Source organism: Mycetomoellerius zeteki, unplaced genomic scaffold (assembly GCF_001594055.1).
Source record: "Mycetomoellerius zeteki isolate Tzet28-1 unplaced genomic scaffold, Tzet1.0 scaffold221, whole genome shotgun sequence".
NCBI lineage: Eukaryota > Metazoa > Arthropoda > Insecta > Hymenoptera > Formicidae > Mycetomoellerius > Mycetomoellerius zeteki.
The window spans coordinates 634,936-656,238 of record NW_017257184.1 but is presented as its reverse complement, the minus strand read 5'-3'; the positions used below and the strand labels follow the sequence as shown (position 1 = coordinate 656,238).

At 34.0% G+C, this 21,303-nt stretch overlaps 1 protein-coding gene across 9 annotated transcripts in view; it reads right to left on the bottom strand.

Moving 5' to 3' along the window:
• Positions 1–205: 205 nt before the first annotated feature.
• The window catches only part of LOC108722985 (dystrophin, isoforms A/C/F/G/H), a 477,563-nt gene continuing 456,465 nt past the window's right edge, over positions 206–21,303 (bottom strand). For 6 of the 9 annotated variants that reach the window (XM_018448392.1, XM_018448393.1, XM_018448396.1 and 3 more), the window contains 11 exons: positions 7,260–7,519; positions 6,737–6,895; positions 6,052–6,188; positions 5,637–5,850; positions 5,299–5,384; positions 4,884–5,211; positions 3,859–3,970; positions 3,133–3,771; positions 2,898–3,012; positions 2,218–2,325; positions 206–1,724 (listed from right to left, as the gene is read on the bottom strand). In XM_018448392.1, coding sequence (XP_018303894.1) covers positions 1,627–1,724; positions 2,218–2,325; positions 2,898–3,012; positions 3,133–3,771; positions 3,859–3,970; positions 4,884–5,211; positions 5,299–5,384; positions 5,637–5,850; positions 6,052–6,188; positions 6,737–6,895; positions 7,260–7,519 — 2,256 coding nt within the window. In that variant the 3' untranslated portion in view covers positions 206–1,626. Of the gene's footprint in view, positions 1,725–2,062; positions 2,075–2,217; positions 2,326–2,897; positions 3,013–3,132; positions 3,772–3,858; positions 3,971–4,883; positions 5,212–5,298; positions 5,385–5,636; positions 5,851–6,051; positions 6,189–6,736; positions 6,896–7,259; positions 7,520–21,303 lie in introns of all 9 variants that reach the window. The other 3 variants (XM_018448398.1, XM_018448394.1, XM_018448399.1) reach the window with 3 other exon arrangements.

The following is a 21,303-nucleotide window of genomic DNA, read 5'->3' as shown; positions in this document are numbered from 1 at the left end:
ATTTATAGAGACGATTATCAATATTTATCTTTCTGGATATTAGTTTACAATTGTAAATTCCGACAACGTTTAATTGTAATATTCAAGATTCATTATATTAATGAGTAATTAAAACATTCATCGATTATAAACAGCATTCGTTTATATTTAGAGGAAAAAATATACAGGAGAGATTTATATTTATATTATTTTTATTTAAGCATTTTGTCCCATATCATTTCAGTCATATTACAATATATTACAAGTAACGTAGTTACCTGTTTGATGTTGTACGCAGTATATAACTTTATTTTTATATACCTAATCCTCTAAATTTTAATGCGTTATATTTTAATGTATGAAATCGCAAAACCAACAATCTTTCAACAAACTACAGACGGAGTTTGGAAACATATTCGATAGTTTTACACTCTGTCAGGTGAAATCAATGTTCTTGTGACCTAACGACGGTGAATAACAATTCATTACGTTTGTTCGCAATGTTTATCGAATTGGTAAAATATGATAGTTTCTTTCGTAGATATGTTTTTTACATTTCGCAAATAGCAATCTCATCAGAAGTGATATATAATAGTACTATTAACATATGGCATCCGTGTGTGATATGTGTAAAAGAAAAAACAATATGCTGCGCATTTAATTCATTCAAAATAGAAAAATCATTCGCTCGAGGAAGCAGATATCGCAGATTGATCACTTAATAACAAAACCATGGCGAGCTCACATTTTATCGCGGTGAATGTATTTTCTAGACAACTTTATTACATATCAGAATACAGTCTACAGTTTATCGATTAGGTACTTATCAATATACTCTTAGATATAATAACATCCGGCAGATATTAAAAAATAATAGACATTGCCGTTTAAATTCATTTAGAAAATCTGAAAAAATCATATAATTGGATAAAAAATAAACCTGAAAACTCGTAAATGCTTGTCGCTCTGTTTTATTATAAAAGATTCTCTCTGCCTCGTGATTATCGATTTGTAAAATCCAAGAGCGCTGAATACAAGAAGATCGGGTATAGATACTGTCTATTTTCCATTATGTGTCATCATCTAGAATCGCAACATGTACATTGTGTAAGTTACGTTGAGGAAGAGCCCGTGGCAGTGAACAGAATGGGTATGTAAATATAAGCTACGTTCTATAATAGATTATGTGATTTGATACATTGCTTTTGCATGCATTGTTAATGATATTTTCTTCCGTGTATTTTTTATACTCATTATATCTCTTATTCGTTTGTATAGTTTAGCTAGCAAGCATAACAATTGATTTTTCATTACGATTAGTTTTCATGATATGACGTGTCAATATGTAGTAAAGTTACTCTCAGGGGATCGCCAAAAGCCAAACCATAATCGTCTTATCGATATAATTCAGCTATACAACGATGTATATCAAAACTTATAAAATACCCAAAACCACCATGAGAGGCGAGTCCCCTGACCCTGCATTTGCGCGGCAGATATACCATGTATTCGTCTCTGATATGCGTTTAGAGCCAGACTTGTTATTGGTCGATAATTACGATTAAACGTTTGCAACGTGTCGAATGGGTTTAGCGTCGATTTAGCCGACTTCTAGCTTCTGCCGGGACGAACGTCGCGATACAATTGTTATTTAAAAGCCGGCGGCAGCGCCCGTTGACCGTTCGTCTTCGACGTATCCTCCGTCATGACTGTTACCAATTCACCCACAGCTTTTCCTAAGTCTCCTGAAATAAAGAGAAAAGGCCTTTAACATCCGCCTATTTCTTTGTTGTTGCTCCTGTGGTCCAGAATGTGCTGGCAAACTCACGATATTTTATAATTAATTTTATAATTAATTAGACAATTAACGTGCATACATTTCGAGATACACAGAAAAGAAGAGATAAGCGTGGGACGATTCAAGAAGATGGGTTTGAGCATATATAAAAACGCGATCAACACTAAAGATTGGCGCATTCATGATCATTAGATTATCGATAATCCTCCGTTGCGTATTAAGTAATTTGACATCGAGGCGATTGTATTTAGACGATTTTCCCAGGGAGAAGCACAATGATCTCACCTTACATCCATTCTGTAGCGTGAAAACAGGAAGGCAACGTTATTTTTGTTATGTTAAGCAGAAATGTCACGTGCATCATGGAGGTTGGGCATAATATATAGGTTGATTATACTACATAATTGACACACGATCAAATTCACATAAATTAAACGAACCTGCCATGTGCAACAAATTGCCCACATTGTGGGTAACGCTGTGAGAATGCGGTGGTGGCGGTGGCCTCTCTAAACTGCTGACTCTGCCCTCGTTTGAGCTTCCTCCACCTATATCCGTATACCCAATAGCAATAAGCTTATCTAGTTTCCACGGCGTCCGATTAAATATATATATATATATACAGATGTAAACAATAGGGATTCAATTTTTTTATTTACAATCTTACTTCACAACAAAATAAAAGATTTATAATGTTCTAATGTTGTAATATTTCCAACTACTGAATTTTGTAGCTATTTCTCTTTTGCAATTTTATTAATTTGTTAAATTTTATTTATTATATTGAAGAAGATAAGTCTTGCAAAAAACAATTTAAGCGAAATTTATCATTATCTCATACGCATAACTATACCTATAATTGAAATCATTGAATCCCTATTGTATCAATATGTAGTTAGTGTAATACCAATAGAAAGGCATTAGATTCGGCTGTTGCATGTGAGTTACAAATGTATATGACGGTTATTACAGTCCGATTGATTGAATGCATTAATAGTGATTCCTAATTGAAATATCTAATGTATCGTTCTAGATATTATCATTTGTTTATTTCCCAAGAGTCACAATCAAAATTTAACTCTTTATTAAGATTAAAGCTATTTGTTAAATTAGAATATACCTGGGGAATCATGATAATGGCCATTCATTTTTGCTGGAGAGTCAGTTGCTAATTGTGATGCCGTTACACTTCGGGTTTGTAAAGTTCCGGTTTTCGATGGCGAAGAAGCGTTTGGCTAAAAAAATAATCAGATTAAAATTTTTTTTTTCTATTTTGAGTCATTGAGATAATAGATAAATATATAATAAATAAAAATAATAAATAAATATTAAACATGTCACATTCTTGGGCATACCTCATCTAGAAGCTGTCTAAGTCTCTGCAGTTGCGCCTCCAATTGGCGATTATGGTCCTCGAGTAATTGCATGCGTGCTTCTAATCTTCCTTTATGCTGCCTTAGCAGCTTAGCTTCTGCAATCATATCGCAATCAGGCTGTCTAATACTGTGACCATCCTCTGGCGTTGAACCTGGAGTTTGCTTCGAGCGTAATCTTTCGTACTCCGCTTGCAATGTCGCGTTCTCCTCTTCCAATTCACGTATCATCGCCTCAAGTTCTTCCCTTTGCTCGGCGTCTATCGCGGCCATGACTTGGACTGGACTTCTAGGTACATTAATATTGTCGCCACCGTTCAAACTCTGACAGTAATGTGCTATCAGTTGATGTTCATCGTCGCTGTCCGGCGTGGAGTTACTTCTTGTACGCGACAGTTCGACTTCGGCGAGTCGAGAGGCGTACATTTCTAAACGGGAGTGCATGTCTTGACTGAGTGAGCTGTGTTGGGGCGATGGCGCCGGGCTCTCTAACGCATCTCCTTCCAGGACAGTTTGCACAGGCAAATAGCCAACTCTGGGATGTTTTTTGAAGTATCGTTTAGACTTGAATTTGTTGCGCAACGCTCGCGTGAAGTCGCGTACATCTTCACCGGAGGTTGTCTGTAAAGCAACAAACGCGTCGTTTCAAATACTTATAAAAATCATTTTCTTTAATAACACTTAAAGAAGTAAAGATAGACGTTTTACCGCCGTGCAATATTCTTGCATCGGATGCGTTAGCTTATGATTCTTCGCTTTGCGTCCTGAGAAGAAACAGTTCTGACACATGTCAAAGTTGAAGCATTTCAAGCAACGGTATCTAAAATATAAATATTTTTTTACATCAATACATATTTTTAAAAAACATATATACATCAGGGTTAGGTAAGTTAATATTTTTTTTTTAACTGAATAAAGTTAAAGTTAATGGCTTTATAAAATTAATAAAGTTAAATTAAAAGTTAAAGGAATAAAAAATTAACTTAACGAAAGTTAATATTGAATTAACTTAAGTTAAAAAAAGTTAATTTCGAAAAAAATTATTTTTGAGGTCCTCTAAAATATCTTAATTTTTCTTAAAATGAGATTAAATAACAACTACAATATATGTAGATTATTAAGTAAATTTAATTTTTAATTTTTTTATTCACATATGATATAACATAACTTTTTAGGTTTTTACTTTTTAATAAGTCTTAAACCATAAAAAATGGACCAATTATCCCGGATCTACAATAGAGTTTTAAGCCTTAAGCCATAAGAAATGGACGAATCACAGTCGATTATTCCTCTTGGATTCGACTGTAATTTGTCAATTACTTACGGCTTAAGTCTTAAAACATTTATTGTAGATCCGGACTAAGGCTTATGGCATAAGCCAATCAGAGGGCTGTATTAGCATCTTAAGAAATTACTTAAGACGATTTTAAAACATGAACAGATTACGAATATGCGCCCTTAGTCTTATTATATTTTATTATTTTTCTAAGGCATTTAAAAAAGATAAAAAAAATTTAACTTAAAAAAAGTTAAAAAATTAACGTTTAAAAGTAACTTAGTTAAGTTAAAATTTAATGCATTTAAAATTAACTAAGTTAAGTTAAAAGTTATTAACTTTTAAACTTTTTTTTTAACTTTTAACGTTTTAACTAGTACTACCCAACACTGATATACATACAAGTATATATACATAAATCGTTTTTTTTTTTTTTTTTAATCAAATGTAATCTCACCTGAATCCTATGATAGGATACTCCTTGCATATATTGCATTTGGCTTGGTGTTTAGCGGTCTCCGCTGCGGATAGTCTATGCAATACCGGCAGCCAGACCATACTCTGTGGTTCCTGTTGCAGCCAGCTCAAAAAGTGCACGGCTTCTATTTCGTTCTTATCTTTTCCGGCTTTTTCGAAGCAACTGCGAACACTGGGCTCAATATTCGAGCCACCGAATGCTGCAACTTCGCCCAATTGCCTCGGCACTTGTATGCAATCGTGCAACAAAAGTCCCAATTTTCGTTGATCTACCAGTCTATTGGGATCCGCAATCAAACGGAATAGATCTGTAAATATTTTAAAAATCTCCATTAGATATAGTTAAACATAGCGTTTAATTAACTCATCAGGGGAAATCTCTTCGTGTTACTTACATCTGTACTTTTCCTCTAAGTGTCCCTTGCATAATAAAACCAAACCGACTTTGAATGAAAGTACTCGAATTTGGCCGGTTCGTTGACTGAAAATTATAGCAAAGAAATATTATAATGACAGTTTACTATGAGAATGCGAAGCATATAACGTTTTGAGATTAAAATAATTTAAAAATTGGATAATGCTAAGCATAATGTTTTGAGAATAAAGTAATTTAAAAATTGGATAATCTTGTAAACTAAATATAAAAAATGTAAATGTATATAAAATGTGAGCCAAGTATGAATAATAATAGATAGAATATGTCGACAGTTTAATAGATATAAAATATATTCACTTAGAATACCTATCGTATACATTGAGCAGCCAGTTAATGGCTAGGTCAATGCATAGCGGTACGGACACCTGCGCTGGATTGTCTGCTGCGATTACTTCGTATAGCGATGTCAGTACTGTTACCATATCGGGGATGTCGATCAGTTTGTCATTCTGTGCCCGAAGTCCGTGTGAATCGAATTGTTCTAATGCGGTGGAAAGGCTCAACATGTCCACTAAAAACAATAAAGTCAAAATATGGAACAGTTATTCATTCCATACTTTTTTTATTTTCAAAATATTGCATGGTGTTAGGTAATAAGATCAACGAAGAAATTCTCATGATATCTATCAGTTTGTATAATAATAAAATAGCAGCACTAAGGCAGCAATAAAACAATAATAATTATGATTATTAGAGATGCAAAAATACTCACGGGACAGTCGCTTCTGAACAGTACGCAGTTTCATGGCGGTTCGATATGCGGAAAAGCGAACTTCGTTTAAGTCCGCGAGTGAAGACATCAGGTCTATCATTTTCGGGTGATCCCAATGCGTAGTCTCCAATTGATGGCTGTAATAGATTTGAAATTTAAATCCATAAACTTAATTCTATATACATGCATAATAAAACTAAACCGACATTTCTATATGCATGCATGAAGAAATATAATATGCAAATAGAATGAAGCAATAATCTTTTATACATTTTAATATATTGATCAAATTGAAGAAATTTTTCGACATATATTTAAGTTATGTTTAATAATAAGTTATGTATAATAAGTTAAATTACTATTAATATATTAATAGTAATTTAACTTATTATAAAAGTTTTTTTTAGATGTTCGAATTAATTAGATATTTGTTCTTATTTAGATATTCAAATAAATACTAATAAATACGGAACATTTTCTTAGATATTCGAGTTTATTAGACTCATTTAGATATTTGAGAATTAATTTATTCTTCAATAAATACAAATGTTCCTTTCAGTATAGCATAAGACTCGACTACGTCAGTAAAAGCTCTCGATCGTCTCGATCGCCTCAGGAATAACCGTGTCGTACGGTTTGGGAAAATCGAGGTGACCGTGTGGGTGGTGCAAGGAAGATCGATTACTTGATATAGTAAGGCACTTTGGCGGGTGTGAGGGCTCTCTCCCATGGTGGTTCTACGCTGCTCGCGAGGAAAGCCTGACTACCCGGAGTGCTGCCATCCTTTCCGAATCCGCTTAGCAACTTGTAACGCTCGTCAACCGCGACTTGTAGCACCTTCCACCTACGAAAACATACGAAAAAGTTAACGTCGCTGCGTCTTGAATTCAAAACCTGTCGCGTGGCAAGCTGTAAAAATAAGCCCCACAGTGCCGGGCGAATTTTAAATTCTCTATCTTGATACTTGCATAAAGCAACGTAAGACAAAAAACGTTTCAAACGGATGATCGTAAAGAGAATATTTTGTCTGAATATTTCCACAGAATTCGTTATTATTCAGAGGGAATTGCAATATCTGAAAAATTTTGATGCTAGATTGCTTGGAGGATATGTCATTAAATGACATATACATATTGTTGATGTACGAGTTTTGTCTAAAACTCAGTCAGAAGCCACGATAAATTTTTACGCGGTCGTCAAGTAAGTACCTGGTGTTCAGATCTTCGAGTTTCGCCAATAAAGCATGAGAAACGATGACACTGCTCGATGCGAAGATGCTTGCCTGGTCGTTCGCGTCTTCGATGTTCCTCTGGATTGGTACCAGTCGTTCGCCGAATTTCTGCAACTGCTCGAGCATCTCCGTTGCTTCGTTGGCGTCGTTTGGATTCTGCCAGCCGCTCTGGATCGCCTCGGCCGCGGCCATCCGCGAGGAGAGATCCTCGAGGGACTTTTGGAAGACACATATTTTCTGTAATCAAAATAAAAATAATTAAATTAAGATTTGCATTATTCGTTTACTGTTCGTTATTCGCATACGGAGATTATAATTTATTCAGATAATAATTAATTTATCTATAATTAATATAGATTTATTTAATTTAGCAGCTATATTTAATTTATAAATTAATGTTTCCACAATCAAAGATATTTGAGTAATCTTTTTTCCAGTAATAATATATTTTGATAGTTATGTTGTTTTCCAGCATTATTATTTCCAGTATATTATTAATTACGTAATGTTTCTATATATTTATGTATTATTAATTATTAATTCCTTTAATAATAAAAAATAATGAGAAGAAAAATACATATATAGATAGATATCTATATTTATCTAATTAACAAATTACAATTTAATTTGTTTAAAGCAGTCAATTGGAAAAATTAAAGTTTATATAACGGTGCAAGATAGTTTTAATTATCGACAATCATTTTTGATCGTTTAGCTTTTGAATAATTTGCTGTCAAATTAATAGTAATTTACTTGTGACAAATAATATTTAGTGGAATTATAATCAATATAATAAAATAGCGAACATTGTAAGATCTTATTCATTTCTGTAGGATGCAAAACTCGACTAGCACATATACATATTTATTCATGAACATTATTCAATGCGATGTACGCTTCACAGTATGAAAGTGCAAGAAACGTCCAAGTTGTTTTACTGCCGCAATTACGATTAAAAGTGATATTTCCTGTTATGAAGAAAAAGCTCCATATGAGCGGCTATTTGCGAATGGGCAGAAAAGTGGAAAGCATAATTGTACGTACGGAATTTTATGGTCGCGAGATGTATTTATCGTATTATCGTTTACATTCTTCGTGTATATTTTAGAAGCGTGTTATAATCAGATCAAGCGTAATTAAATTACGACTGCTTTAATTTTGCCTTTTGATTCAAACATCAGATTCATCGTGGTTAAAGTTTAATCTCCAATTGTGAGAAATCCGACACAGCATTAAAAGAATTAATTATTTTCTTTGGCTTTATTTATCATTTCCTATATTGGAATTAAAAAACATAACAGTTTGAAAATTCGATAAATTAAATTTTTCTTAAGAGAAATCTTGAAAATAAAAGAAAGAAATACAGAAATTAAATAAGTAACATTTCTTTGGCTATCTGAGTTAATTCTGCATATAATTTTCAAGAAACGTTATTTTAAAAGACTTGTAAAATTTGAAATTTAATTAATAATGAAAATTAACAAATTAGAAAATAGATTTCGATTGCATTTTTGTTGAAAAAAACTTTGTTTCGTTCTAGTCAATAAATTCGTAAAAATTATTATTTAAAAAGTGAATTATTCAAAAAATTATTATTAAAAAAATCCAAGTTGACAAAATAATCAAAACAAGCAATTTCATCATAGCAAAATATTATAATTCCGTCGTTCTTTTTTTCTGACACTTGCGAGAGAGCGTATGAACAGAGAGATATGAGATAATCACTAAGTACAAATGGCCTGTTCTCTCAGCCTTTTCAATTTTCATTCTTGGACAAGGCGCGGTAACCGGCGTCGCGATAAAATTCACCATTTATCAGTTGGCGATATATACGACATGAGAGAGCAGAAAGAATGAAAAAAACGGAGGAGGAGGTTGGTCGGTCGGTCTCACGATGGCATTTGCATTCCAAATAAACGCCGTCGACGGACGCTAAATCGCTCTAATTAGTCGTCTCCCTATGAAAGTGCTTTAAGCGTCCCTTGTTCGGAGAGTGGGATAAGGAAAAAGGTTGAAACGTAAAAGCGGATCGCGAATGGAAGAGAAAGAGAAAGAGACAGGAAGAGAGAGAGAAAGAGAGAGAGAAGAGAAGTTGGGGTCTTACTTGCATTTGTGACGAAGGAAAGTGGGATGATCGAACTGATGAAATGCCGGAAAAAGCTGAGTCACGCCCTTTGTTCTTAATCACTTAGAGAAAGAGCGATTATATAAATGTAAAAAATTATCGTTGATAAAGCGTGCAATGGATGACGGAAATTCGAGCTGAATCATTTGAAGATAAAATGCCGGTATATTTTGTACCATTTTGTGCCGGATTTTATTAAGGAAGAAATTAAATAACTTGACAGATTAATGATAGATAATTTCTAAATAAACAATATGAACTCCGTTTATATAATGTCGTTATGCTACATTATCGAATTTAGTTTACATCTGGCAATGTGTTATATTTTACACGAAAAATAATTGTCGTGATTATCGGCCAGAATTAAAATAGATTACAATTCTCGCGTTCATTTGATTATTTATCCATACATGTATACGTTACGTGATAAACGGGTGGTATGAATACTGCATTATCTATGACGTGAATTGTGTCCGACATAAAGCATCTCTAATAACGTTCATGCTAATGAGGAATTATTGAGTTCAATGAAAACGTAATTATTCAAAACGCTAAAACGCGGAACATTCTCGCGCTGTTTTCGAATGCATCTACACGAAATCAGAGTGAAAAAAAAATCAGTGTAACGAGCGGGGATAATCTTGTTCGCGAACCAGATTTATGTCAACGTACGCCCGCATGCACGCACGCACGCGCTTCTGGTTACGTAAAAAGTACGAGAGTAAGACAGTAATTTGATTGTACAATGAGATCTCTGCGCGCATGGACGATATTTAATACATTTGAACTAATATGCGTGTGTGACACGATAAATATAATACACGACGTGGGTTTAACCGGGATTTAGAAAGAGCGAACTTCAGAGCAAAAGCGAGAGACGGTGCTTGGAAAATTTTATGATATAATCACGCTATTACATGAACAGCATTGAGAGAAACTTGGAAAAAGATTTCAAAGGTTAATTATTAACAAAAGACGTGTGATAATTTTATACGATTAAATTAATTTGTAATACGGTAATTTGTAATTTAAACGTTTTAATTATAAAGAAAACATTCAAATTTCTTTTTATACAAATAACCTAAGTCCAGTTTAAATATATATATATATATATAATATATAATTCGCTAGAATTTAATATAAAATATTGTTTATCATTTTATATGCCATGTGTGTACTTTGACGTTTGTATGAGTTCTGATTTAATCTGATTCTTCTTTTTAGTATTTTAAAATACATGAAATTATAAATAGAATATTTCAAAATAAATCCAAACTTTTCTGATATAAAAATTTCCTTAAAAACATTAAATTAGATTTTATATAAAGACAAGAAATAATAAAATATTTGATTAGTGAGAACATATTCTGCGCATTTTAAATCGAGATTGTTCTATGTATTTTTCATTGCACGATCTTTGAAGTAACATATGAAAAATAATTGAACGGGTGTATTTATATGTCGTTAGAAAAATCAGAAAAGAGAGTTTACGCGCGACGAGTTTTTCAAGTCGACCGCAATAATTTGCTCGGCGAAGTGCTACAGGAAGTGCGCGCTGACACACCGGCAAGTGACGCAGACGTAGTTTCGTTCCGTCGTAAATAAAATTACGATGGATAAGGAAAATATGAAAAACGAGAAGAAAGCGAGCACTGAAAGCTCCGACCGGAAATGGAGAACCCGAGAGCTTAATTCTAGACAGTCTCTAACAAGAATCGTGAAATAACATCTTTCGATTCTGATTGGTTCCGCCGTATTTCAGCGGAACAGACTGCCCTAGGAAGAATTATAATAATTCTGCGAAAGGATGGTAAGAAAAAACGAGATGAGATGAGAGTGCAGCTGACGCAGGACATAAAAACTGTAGTGCAACCAATGCTTCGTCTGCGCGAAAATAATGCTGTAATTTTATTGTAGCTTAAAATTAAAGTGACGTGTATTTTTTCGTATCATATAAGCGACATTTGATCCAAAAATACAAGAGGAGGGACAAGAAATCATGTTCTTATTGTCCCTTTCAGAAATTTTGCTTTCACAGCGCTGCTTTTCGCTGAATCGCGAACATCGAGTAACTCTACTTATTGTTAGGCGTTACTTTGTGATTCTCATTATAGGTTCTCCATTTTATTCCCATAATAAATCGCGCCGAAAGAAGTTCTTCTAGATTTTTGGGAATGACGTGGTGACGGATTGTGCACTTGGACGTGAACTAATTGGCAGGTTCGTCGATAGCATGGGGTCCGTAGACCTTCACGCCCAAAATCATCTGCCTGCCGAAGACCGAGGCCGAAATAATTTCTCGCCGCGGCATCTGCAGTGTCATTTATTATGTGGCCAACCGGGCAATTAAAGTTAACTCGGTCGCGCCGACGTCGTCTCCGCTCGGCCCTTCCCCGACAGTTTCTCGCGTCGTGCGTCCTGGCGAAGAACTTCTTCGTGGAATTTACTAAGCTAATTGTCTGGCGCCGACCGATATTCTCCTGGCTGTATGCACAACTCGTGGACCGTTTGCCAATTAGCTGTTTGACTTGCAATTCGTCGCGAGAGATCTCGTTCTCTCTCTCTCTCTCTCTCTCTCTCTCTCTCTCTCTGCCTTTCTTGTTGCACTTTTTTAATTACTACCAAGTCCGAATCATTTGCTTTTATACGCGTGAATGACGACATCGTGAAAACGAAACACCAGAAAAAAAACATTTTTAGAAATATATTCAATCAGGATCTTGAAAAGCGATTCTATGAAGTAGCTTTAGCCTTTCTTGAAATTCTATCTGCGAATCTACTTTTATTTGCCGAACAAAGATGTAATTCAAAACAAATCTAATCAGGTGCAGGTAAATGGAGTCTGAAAGATTACAATATCTTATGTTTCCAAGTAATAAAATATCATTTAGTTAACTTAACTTCCTCTAAACACAAAGGCATGTTTAATTTCATAATTTGCAATGAAAACTCTATTAGACAACTACAACAAAATGAGTCCATTAAATTTAGCTCTTCATTATTTGGATTTTAGCTACTCGAGCTATTTCGAGCTTCGTCAAAAATATGAAACGCTGTATTTTCTGACAAAATCTTTAAATAAAGAGATTAAATAAAGAGATTTTAAAAGACTGTTATCGGACCAGATTATTATCATTAAAATTCGTTTAAATTAATATCTTCATACCCTTCTCTTACGCTTATATAACGTTGCTTTAGTTCAGATGTAAGAGCATTATATGAGAAAAGACAGGAGGAGCAGACACAATAATATATAAGACTCTAATACACACAGAAGTTTCCTTGAGTCGAGGTACTTACAGACTACGCTAAGAGACTTAGCCGTGCGATATTGGAGCACACCATATACGATGAATCTTATAAGCAGCTTATATGCAGTTTGTATCACAGTTTAACATATAAGTTTCTATGCTTGTCCAGCCTATTACGAAGACCCCGATAACACAAACAATCAGTGAAAGTACGATGTATTTAGAATAACCGCACGTGTGTGCAACTACAATATTATTAATAAAGATAACAATATTTTTTATATTAGGAGAGAAAATATAATATATAATCGATTTTAAAATTCTTAAAAAATTACCGTTAATTAAAATAATTGTTGTTTAAATCTACTTTTTCTGATAAAAATTGGATTCCACGGCGATAAAAGATTGGCTGTTTGATGGCAAAAGTATTAATCTAATTTTTTATTACAGCTGCTGTTTCGAAAATGCTCTCCGTTCAGGCTGTGTTACATGGAATGAAACGGATGATAGTCTGATAGAGAAATATGAGTAGGCTACGGGAGAACTTCTCACTGTAAGTCTCTATCAGGGTTTTCATAGCGCATGAAGTAATATGATTGTAATCGGAGTGTCATGCTGTAAGATGATCTTCATAATAGGTTGGTAACTTCTTTATTTTATAAACATTTTATTTTAGCAAAAATTTATGACGAAAAATCCGGATTATTTTCTTTCCTCAATCTAATACTTATATTTTCAAAAGAACGCAAAGATCATTTTATGTTTGTCTATTATATTATAAAGTATTTAAATATTTTTACAGTAACAATTACAAAGATTACGTTACATTTTTAAAATATAAAATAAAAAAGATTGATATAAAATTGATATAAAATAAAAAAGATTTTATAAATGATTATTCTTTGTATATTTTCGTAATGTATTATATTATCTATCTCTCTGTCTTAAAAAATGTTGGGTTCAAGATCTCACTGCACGAAACAGACGGGACCAAATTGGAAGTCAACACTTAACGAAGGAGTACGCGCGCGTGACAAGATAACTTATTTATTTCCTTGCACGCGCGTCCTCTGCGAAAGGAGAAGCACGGAAAGTGCGACGTCCTACCGAATTCTCTCATAAATATTCAGATTTTCCGCGGTGGCTTCTAATATTTATTGCATCGTCGTCGAGGCGCGCGACAACGTTGCGGACAAAGCGTAGTCCGAGGTGACTAAGCGGCAATATTGTGGCGCCTCACCGTTGGCAATACGCCATGTGCATCTATTATAAGTCCGGGTTCATAGCCGCAAACCGACGCGTACCCTAGACCTTCACCTCGAGTTTCCCTCGCAATCTTGGCGTACGTTGATTATTGATGCTTTTATCTAATGCAAACGGGTTGCAATTAACAATTAGAATCTTCAAATCACACGCACTTGCGTAATTACGCATTTATCAATCATCAACAATTTTGTGAGTTTTATTTTTTACATATAGTGCTTTTTATTAGATTTACTTAAAGTCAAGAATATTTTTAATCATTTTTATCTAATAATTTCTTTGTTCTTAAAATATATTTATATTATTTAAAATAAGTAGCTAATAATCACTTAGAGTCATTGATAAATAATAATAAAAATTACGGAATATTTGTATATTCGGACAAATGGATTAGCAAGTAGAAATAAAGTTTTAATTTGAGAAATGTTCCATAATAAAATATATTACTTAAGGAGGTTTATTTTATTTTCAAATGAAAAAAAAAGAGTTTCTGATTCATTGTTGAATTGATGAAGCTATATTGATCGAGTCGCAGAACAAAGGGACTTGAGTACGTTTTAAAAGTGCGTGACTGTCGTGTGAAAATTCAACACGCGTGTAATGAATTTGAATATCACAACAGACAAGCATTACTTTCATACTCAGACCTTGCAACGCAAAGATTATGGAATTAGTGGACAGGCTGACAAATGTGTCAGATATGTGGCCTTTGAGCGACGCAGGTAAAAAAATATTAATTTATAAATACATGTCGATGCATTCTAAAATTGAATACAAAAAAAAAGAAGAAAAAATAATACTAATAATTCATTTATTTCATAAAATAAAAAATCGTAGATAAAAAATAGAATTTACACAGAACCATTATAAAATTTTAAATTGAACAGGAAAATTACTAAAATTCCAAGATAATTTTTGAGATTTTTTTTACAATTATTAACTGTAAACTTTTTCTTAATTTCTGTTTTAATTATAAGACGATATAATTTTGATGTTATAGAACCATAGTTATCTCAAAAGTTTAAAATATCTATGTCGCGTACAGTTTTTAATTAAAAAGACTTAAATATCCTGGTGTCAAGAATGTTAAACCTTGCAAAATGAAAAGATGAAAATCGCGAGGTAAATGCATGTATCTTGAAGGTAGCATATCATAATTAAACGTATGAAGGAGAGAGGATGTATAAGTTCGTCCTAATGTAAAGACTATATGTATACAAAGTAAAGAAACGGCATCTTGCATGTGATGACGGAAATTAGATACTCTGTGCAGAAACGCTATTATATGGGTAAACTGAAGAAGGCCGATCCCTCTCGAATATCCATCGAGGTAAGATTTTGTTCTACGGGGCGATAATGTTCCGTACTGAAAGGTTTCCGCGCAATATTGATCCGCCATGATTGGCGCTTATTGTATGTGAAAGTTTCAGCGCACCGCAAGCGAGTAAGAGAGACCATTTTCTATATAAAATAGTCCTCTCATCTCAGGACACTAGAATGTTATTAGTCTTATGAATAGCAACACCGTTGCTGTTTCTAGCGATAAAACTATATGCAAATGATTTCGTCGAATTTAAACGATAATGCCGTAGAATGCGTCATTTTCATATCCTACGATAATAGTATTTCTCTGAAAAAAGATTTGCCGTAGAATATATTTCACGGGAACATATTTTGATGCGACGGTATTTCGTGCGAGAGTGAGCAAGGATATTTCACTCGACGACAAAAATCTTCGTTGATGCAGCTTCGAGGTGAGAAATACTTTTATTGATAGGCATGACAAAGACGATTTCAATGAATAGCATTTGAATTCAATTATGTAAAATATGTAATTATACTTGCTTTTAATATTTATATTTTTTAAGGAGACAAGAAATACGAAAGTAAAAGATATATAAGAAATATGATATGTAAATTTATTATTATAAAAATTTATGTCGTTACTAAAACAATTACAAAATGGTATATCTCTGTGTGTAAAAATATTTTTTATAAAAATATTTTCTCAAAGATTAATATTATAATGATTAATTGAAATAATCTATTACATAAATTATTATTAATACTTATTTGTACATAAATGTTATATAAATTTTTTCGTAAGAAAGCTATAAAATTTTTTCCAATTAATTTACACAACAATCTCTTTGCTACTTATTGTTAGAGAACAATCGTTTGTGCCTGATTGTAAAAATCTCCCGCATGACATCTACGACTCTACCAGAGACGACAACCATCAGCTCATCGTACTCTTCTATTCTAAGCCGGTCATCAACTTCTTATCTGGAATCAGTCGTCTAAACTTTGGTTGCAGTACTTACGACTGGCATAGAGAGGAAGCTCACGTTGCATGGGAATTGGATTAGCAGCCGGAGAAACGGTAAGAGCAATTTCCGCGATAGTATCTGCACACGAGGAAGGGTACGAAACCCTCTGATACGCCGCGTGGTAGGGCAACTGGTAGTGATAAGAGCTCGTGAGGGTGATGTGACGTACACGAGACTAATCCAGCACGCAATGCTACTTGGCAATAGTGTCTCCTCTAATTTGCATCGTAATGTTCAACCCGTTGTCTAACAATTCTTTTGGATTGTATTGAGATATCTTTACATCATCGTAATTTCGCAGATGACATCGCACGATGATTTCGTAAATAAATCAGCATGATGTCTGCCTGTCTCATCACAAAACCTCGTGTACTATTTCGATCTAAATTGTCTTCATCCAAACAAGTCTGATAAACGTAGAATGGTACCCGAGAACCCGAGTGTACGGCGTAAAATCGGATTAATAGCCGGAGAAACGTTAATAGAAATTTCGACGATGGTATCTGTGTACGCTGTAGGGCGTGGTGCAACAATACATCTTGTTGCAACTAATGGATGTTGATGTGCCTGCGTTCGTATGGCCTATCGAGCTTGTTTGTGATTGCCTTACGGCGATTGTCACTGTAGTGTAATACTATAGGATTGCCCCTTTGTCTTTGCTTGTGGTTCGTCCGCATTGCGGCATAATAATTTCCTTACATTTTAAGAAATGAATTATATGTATGATCATCAAGAGTTGACTTCTTCTTCCTTCTCGTAATAGAAGTCGTAAATAAAATTTACAAATTTACAAATAAAATGACTGTGATATGTACAATTATATGTGTAAATAAATTCCACGGTTTGTAATAAATTTTTAACAGCGATATATCAAAGAAGTTTCTAATTATAACGCAAAATCAAACAGACATATGTATTTATATTCTGAAAGATTCTGAAAGGTATATCGAATCGATAATTTATTGTCACTATCTTAAGCTTACTGACCTGAACTCATTTGACTCTTATTTAATTAACTGTTTCAAGCTTTACGTCTTATCGAATGTCAGTCATTTAGTCATAACATGGCGGTTATATAGCGGTCTATACAATACTCGTCTATAGACGGTATGCAGCGTGGAAATTGAATTAGTTGCCGCTGGAACGGTGAGAGCAATTTCCTCGATAGTATCTACACACAGTGCCTAGGTCAAAGGAAAATGATAAACTCCGCAATACATTGTGCAACAATGAAAGTAAACCGATATACGTGTTACTCGTATATATTTTATGGCTATGTTAAATTCTAGAACTTTTTAATATAAAAAATAAGCTGACAGACAATGTAAAAATAAAGTATAAAAAATAAATTATAAATAAATAATTACAACATAAATGAGCAAAAATTGGCAAAGAAAATATATAAACTTATAATTATATATTTTATATTTATATATTTCATTGTATAATATTTATGTGTTGTATTATTATTTATATATACATTTATTTTTAATTTGGTTCAATAACGCTTAAATATTCCGATCACATCTACATTTAAATGTAATATAATTTTTCTCTTCGTGAAATGTTGTACAATTTCGTCTCTTTTTAAAACAGCGTCTTCTAAACGACGAAGTATCTCCGAAGCTCAATTCGGAATCTACGGAAATCTATGTATAGCTTCAGGACACGGTCACAAAAAACTCGGAAACCACGAGGGATCAATGGTAAGAAATCGCATGAGTACAGTACACGAATGGAAACAGTCGTTGAGCTATGCTGTCATTAAACGTCTATTTCGCACCTTATCTGAAACCAACTAGCTGCCGGGTCCAGCCGTAGGACAACGAGCTCGCGAGTTGCATAGGAATTGGATTAGCAGACAGAGAAACGGTAAGAGCAATTTCCGCGATAGTATCTGCACACAAGAGAGAAAGAGAGAGAGAGAGAGACAGGATGAGAGACGCGAGACATTGATACGTTCCTCCGTAGTAGGTTGTCCCTGCAACAAGCAGAGTGTCCCGGTGTTAATTACGCGCAATTGTCTGCGAGATCAGTGGCTTCAGCCAGCCAATGAGCTAGTCAACCAACCAACCGTTCCTGTACTCTACTTGCTACGGCTTATAACGAGATACGTTACTGTATACGGTAACAATCATTATCACGCTGTTAACGCGCCGCCGCCACTACCGCGATTACGGAATGGCAGCAGCATGCGTTTAATCTTAGGCCAGCTTATAGGCACATTGTTTGCGCTTTTGCGACCATCATATCACGTTACCGTGATACCTTATGATGGACCAGGTCGATCTCTCGAAGAGCAGATAAGACCTTATCAAGTCACTATTGAATTATCCAATCCTATTTATTACAATGGATTTTTTTAATTGTTGTTTATCTCCGTTTATGTTGTCTTATATATTATTTGAAGGAAAGTCGTTCTTTCCCATCAGATAAAACGAAGAAATACAAGCAGAAGAGTGGAAAAATAATTTAAAGTGCACAAAAGCGAGTTTTCTCTTAAATAAGTAAGCATGATGGATTGCCTGATCTCAATGTGGAAGACATATTGGGATCCAACTCAAGAGATGGTTTATCTCTGTAATGTTTTATGCGTCAAATGTAATAGTACTTGACAAAGGATATCATCGTGGATGTCTACTATATTTTTCAATAACATTTGACAAATATAATTCTTTAAAAGAAAATTCTTCATTAAAAAAATTATAACTAATCGATCAAAAGAGTAAAATCACGCGAAGCCATCCCCAAATCAAGTTATTCTAATTTGATTAGTGGTGCGTTCGGAGATACATTATTAGCGCTACTTCTGTCATTCTATTTGATCGTTGTTTAGTAGACGTGAAACAAGGATAGAATGATACAAACAGCGCTATTAACGTCTCTCCGAACGCACCTTAGGTGATAATATTGGAACAAAGATTTCTCGGAGGACAATTTCCTTCAATTTAAAGAATCTCAATTGTATCGAAAATAATATTGTATAATACACGCGGGGATACAAATGCCTTACCATCCGAAGTTGAACGCGTATCGGAGAAGGTATAAAAAGATGTGAGAAGTAATGAAAAAGCGTGGCAAGGCATTTGTGTCCCATCTCTTCTGTCTACATCCCTCCTCAATTGTTATTAAATTTTGAAAAAAGATCTGAATAAAGTTCTGTAATTTTATCCGAGGAAAACTTTCAAATGATGATACGATATCCAACGCAAAAAGCATTAACAGACATGCAGGAGGTGTGTGCGATAATGCACGATAATGCGCGATCAATAAAGGTTTTCTGGTTTACGAGCAAGATAAAAAGATTTAGACAATCGCCGTGGTTCTGTCACAGCATCGACGCGATTACGGCGTGCGGCATGCGGCTGATTATGCCGTTGCGGTGGCTTATGCACGTACGAATATGTACATACATCGTGCATTAACGCGCTATAGTATAATAACAGTTTGGCTAGCGTGTGTACGAGAGAAGACAAAAGGTACAGGCGATCGCCACGTTAGCGTATCATTATGATCATGGAATGGCAGAGTGCGGTTGGTTAACTGACAGTATGACGAACATACCATGGGCAACGTTATGTTAATATTATGTTTATATATAAGTAGAACATCATCTATAATATCGTTGCGGTTTATACATAGTTTAAAGTCTTTTTTGTAATATTTCTAAATAGATTTAATATTTTGATAAAATTAAATCATTATCATGTTCGATCAAGCATCTATTTTTACTGCAGAATAATAAATCGCATCGATTTGGCGGCGGTCTTTAAATTTAAGCGGTTAAATTTAAAATGACTAATACTAAAATACGTATACATTTCTAATATGGGATTAAGATCGAAGCTTCTATTATTATTTTTAATCATGCAAACTCTCAATTTTAGTTATCTTGGACAAATGCAATAATAGAAGTCGAAACGTGCAGAAGGTACTTTCTGCAAAAAATTTTTAATATAAATTAAAAAAATATTTTTATTCTTAATTAATTATATTGCATTAAGTTTAGTTATATTTAATTATAATTTAATTGGTAAAAAAGCACAAAAAATAGCTTTCCTTCAATCAAATTTATACGATATATACCATTGTTATAAACGTATAAATATGGCTTCCGAAATAGTCTTTGCGTATATATTTTGTTTTCCATTGTAAGAATTACATTTGGAAGAGAGACTAAAGTTGAATGCCTAGCATAGTAAGTAGGAAATAGAGATAGCAGAAAATTTTACCGCGCAGATAATACCGAAAGAAGATATTTCGCGAGCCACGCCTGTGAGAGTATGCATGCCATTCGGGATACAGGTTGGATGGGACTTAATTACAAATATAATTAAAACACAGTGTCTGTTTATAAACCAATTTTGCAAGTAAAATGCCATACGCGGCTTCTCTCGTTATGACAAAATATAAATATGTTTTGCGTATCGCGCTAATAAAGAAGTGAAATAATTTATACGTAGAGTATAAAGCTCGCGCGCTCGCTAATGTGTGTTTAAAAATAATGTTTCCAGTCATCGTTTGTTATAATCTTAATTGCGTGCTGGTATATGTACGAGCATCATGAGTGGCAGGAGGAAAAATTTTTCGTACACTTCATATTTCGTAATATAAGATTTATTCAACGGTGCAAGCGCGAAACAATTCTCGCTAAAACAAGAAATATTTTGCATAATGTATACATATGAGCTTTAATTAACCTATTCACAGATACACACTATGGTTGGAGATAGAAGGAGATTTAATTATTCAAGGATGCGAGAGTGGTAGGCGCGGGCGTGGTATATTCCAGTCGCGTCTGCTTTAAACAATCCGTCCCTTAGAGTCGCGCCAACTTCGATAGTTACCTAATTTTAAGTGAAAGGTTAAAGGTGCCGTCTTAATTTAGACAATTGCAATCGCGATTGAATTGAAGACAATATATATCCTTTCTCCTATATGTATACACAAAGTATATAGGGTAACTCCGGCAAATACGCCGCGCTGGGATTTACGCCGCAGAAGTCATAAAAAATAGAAGGAGTGAGGGTAATTTTCCCGTAACTACTCTGT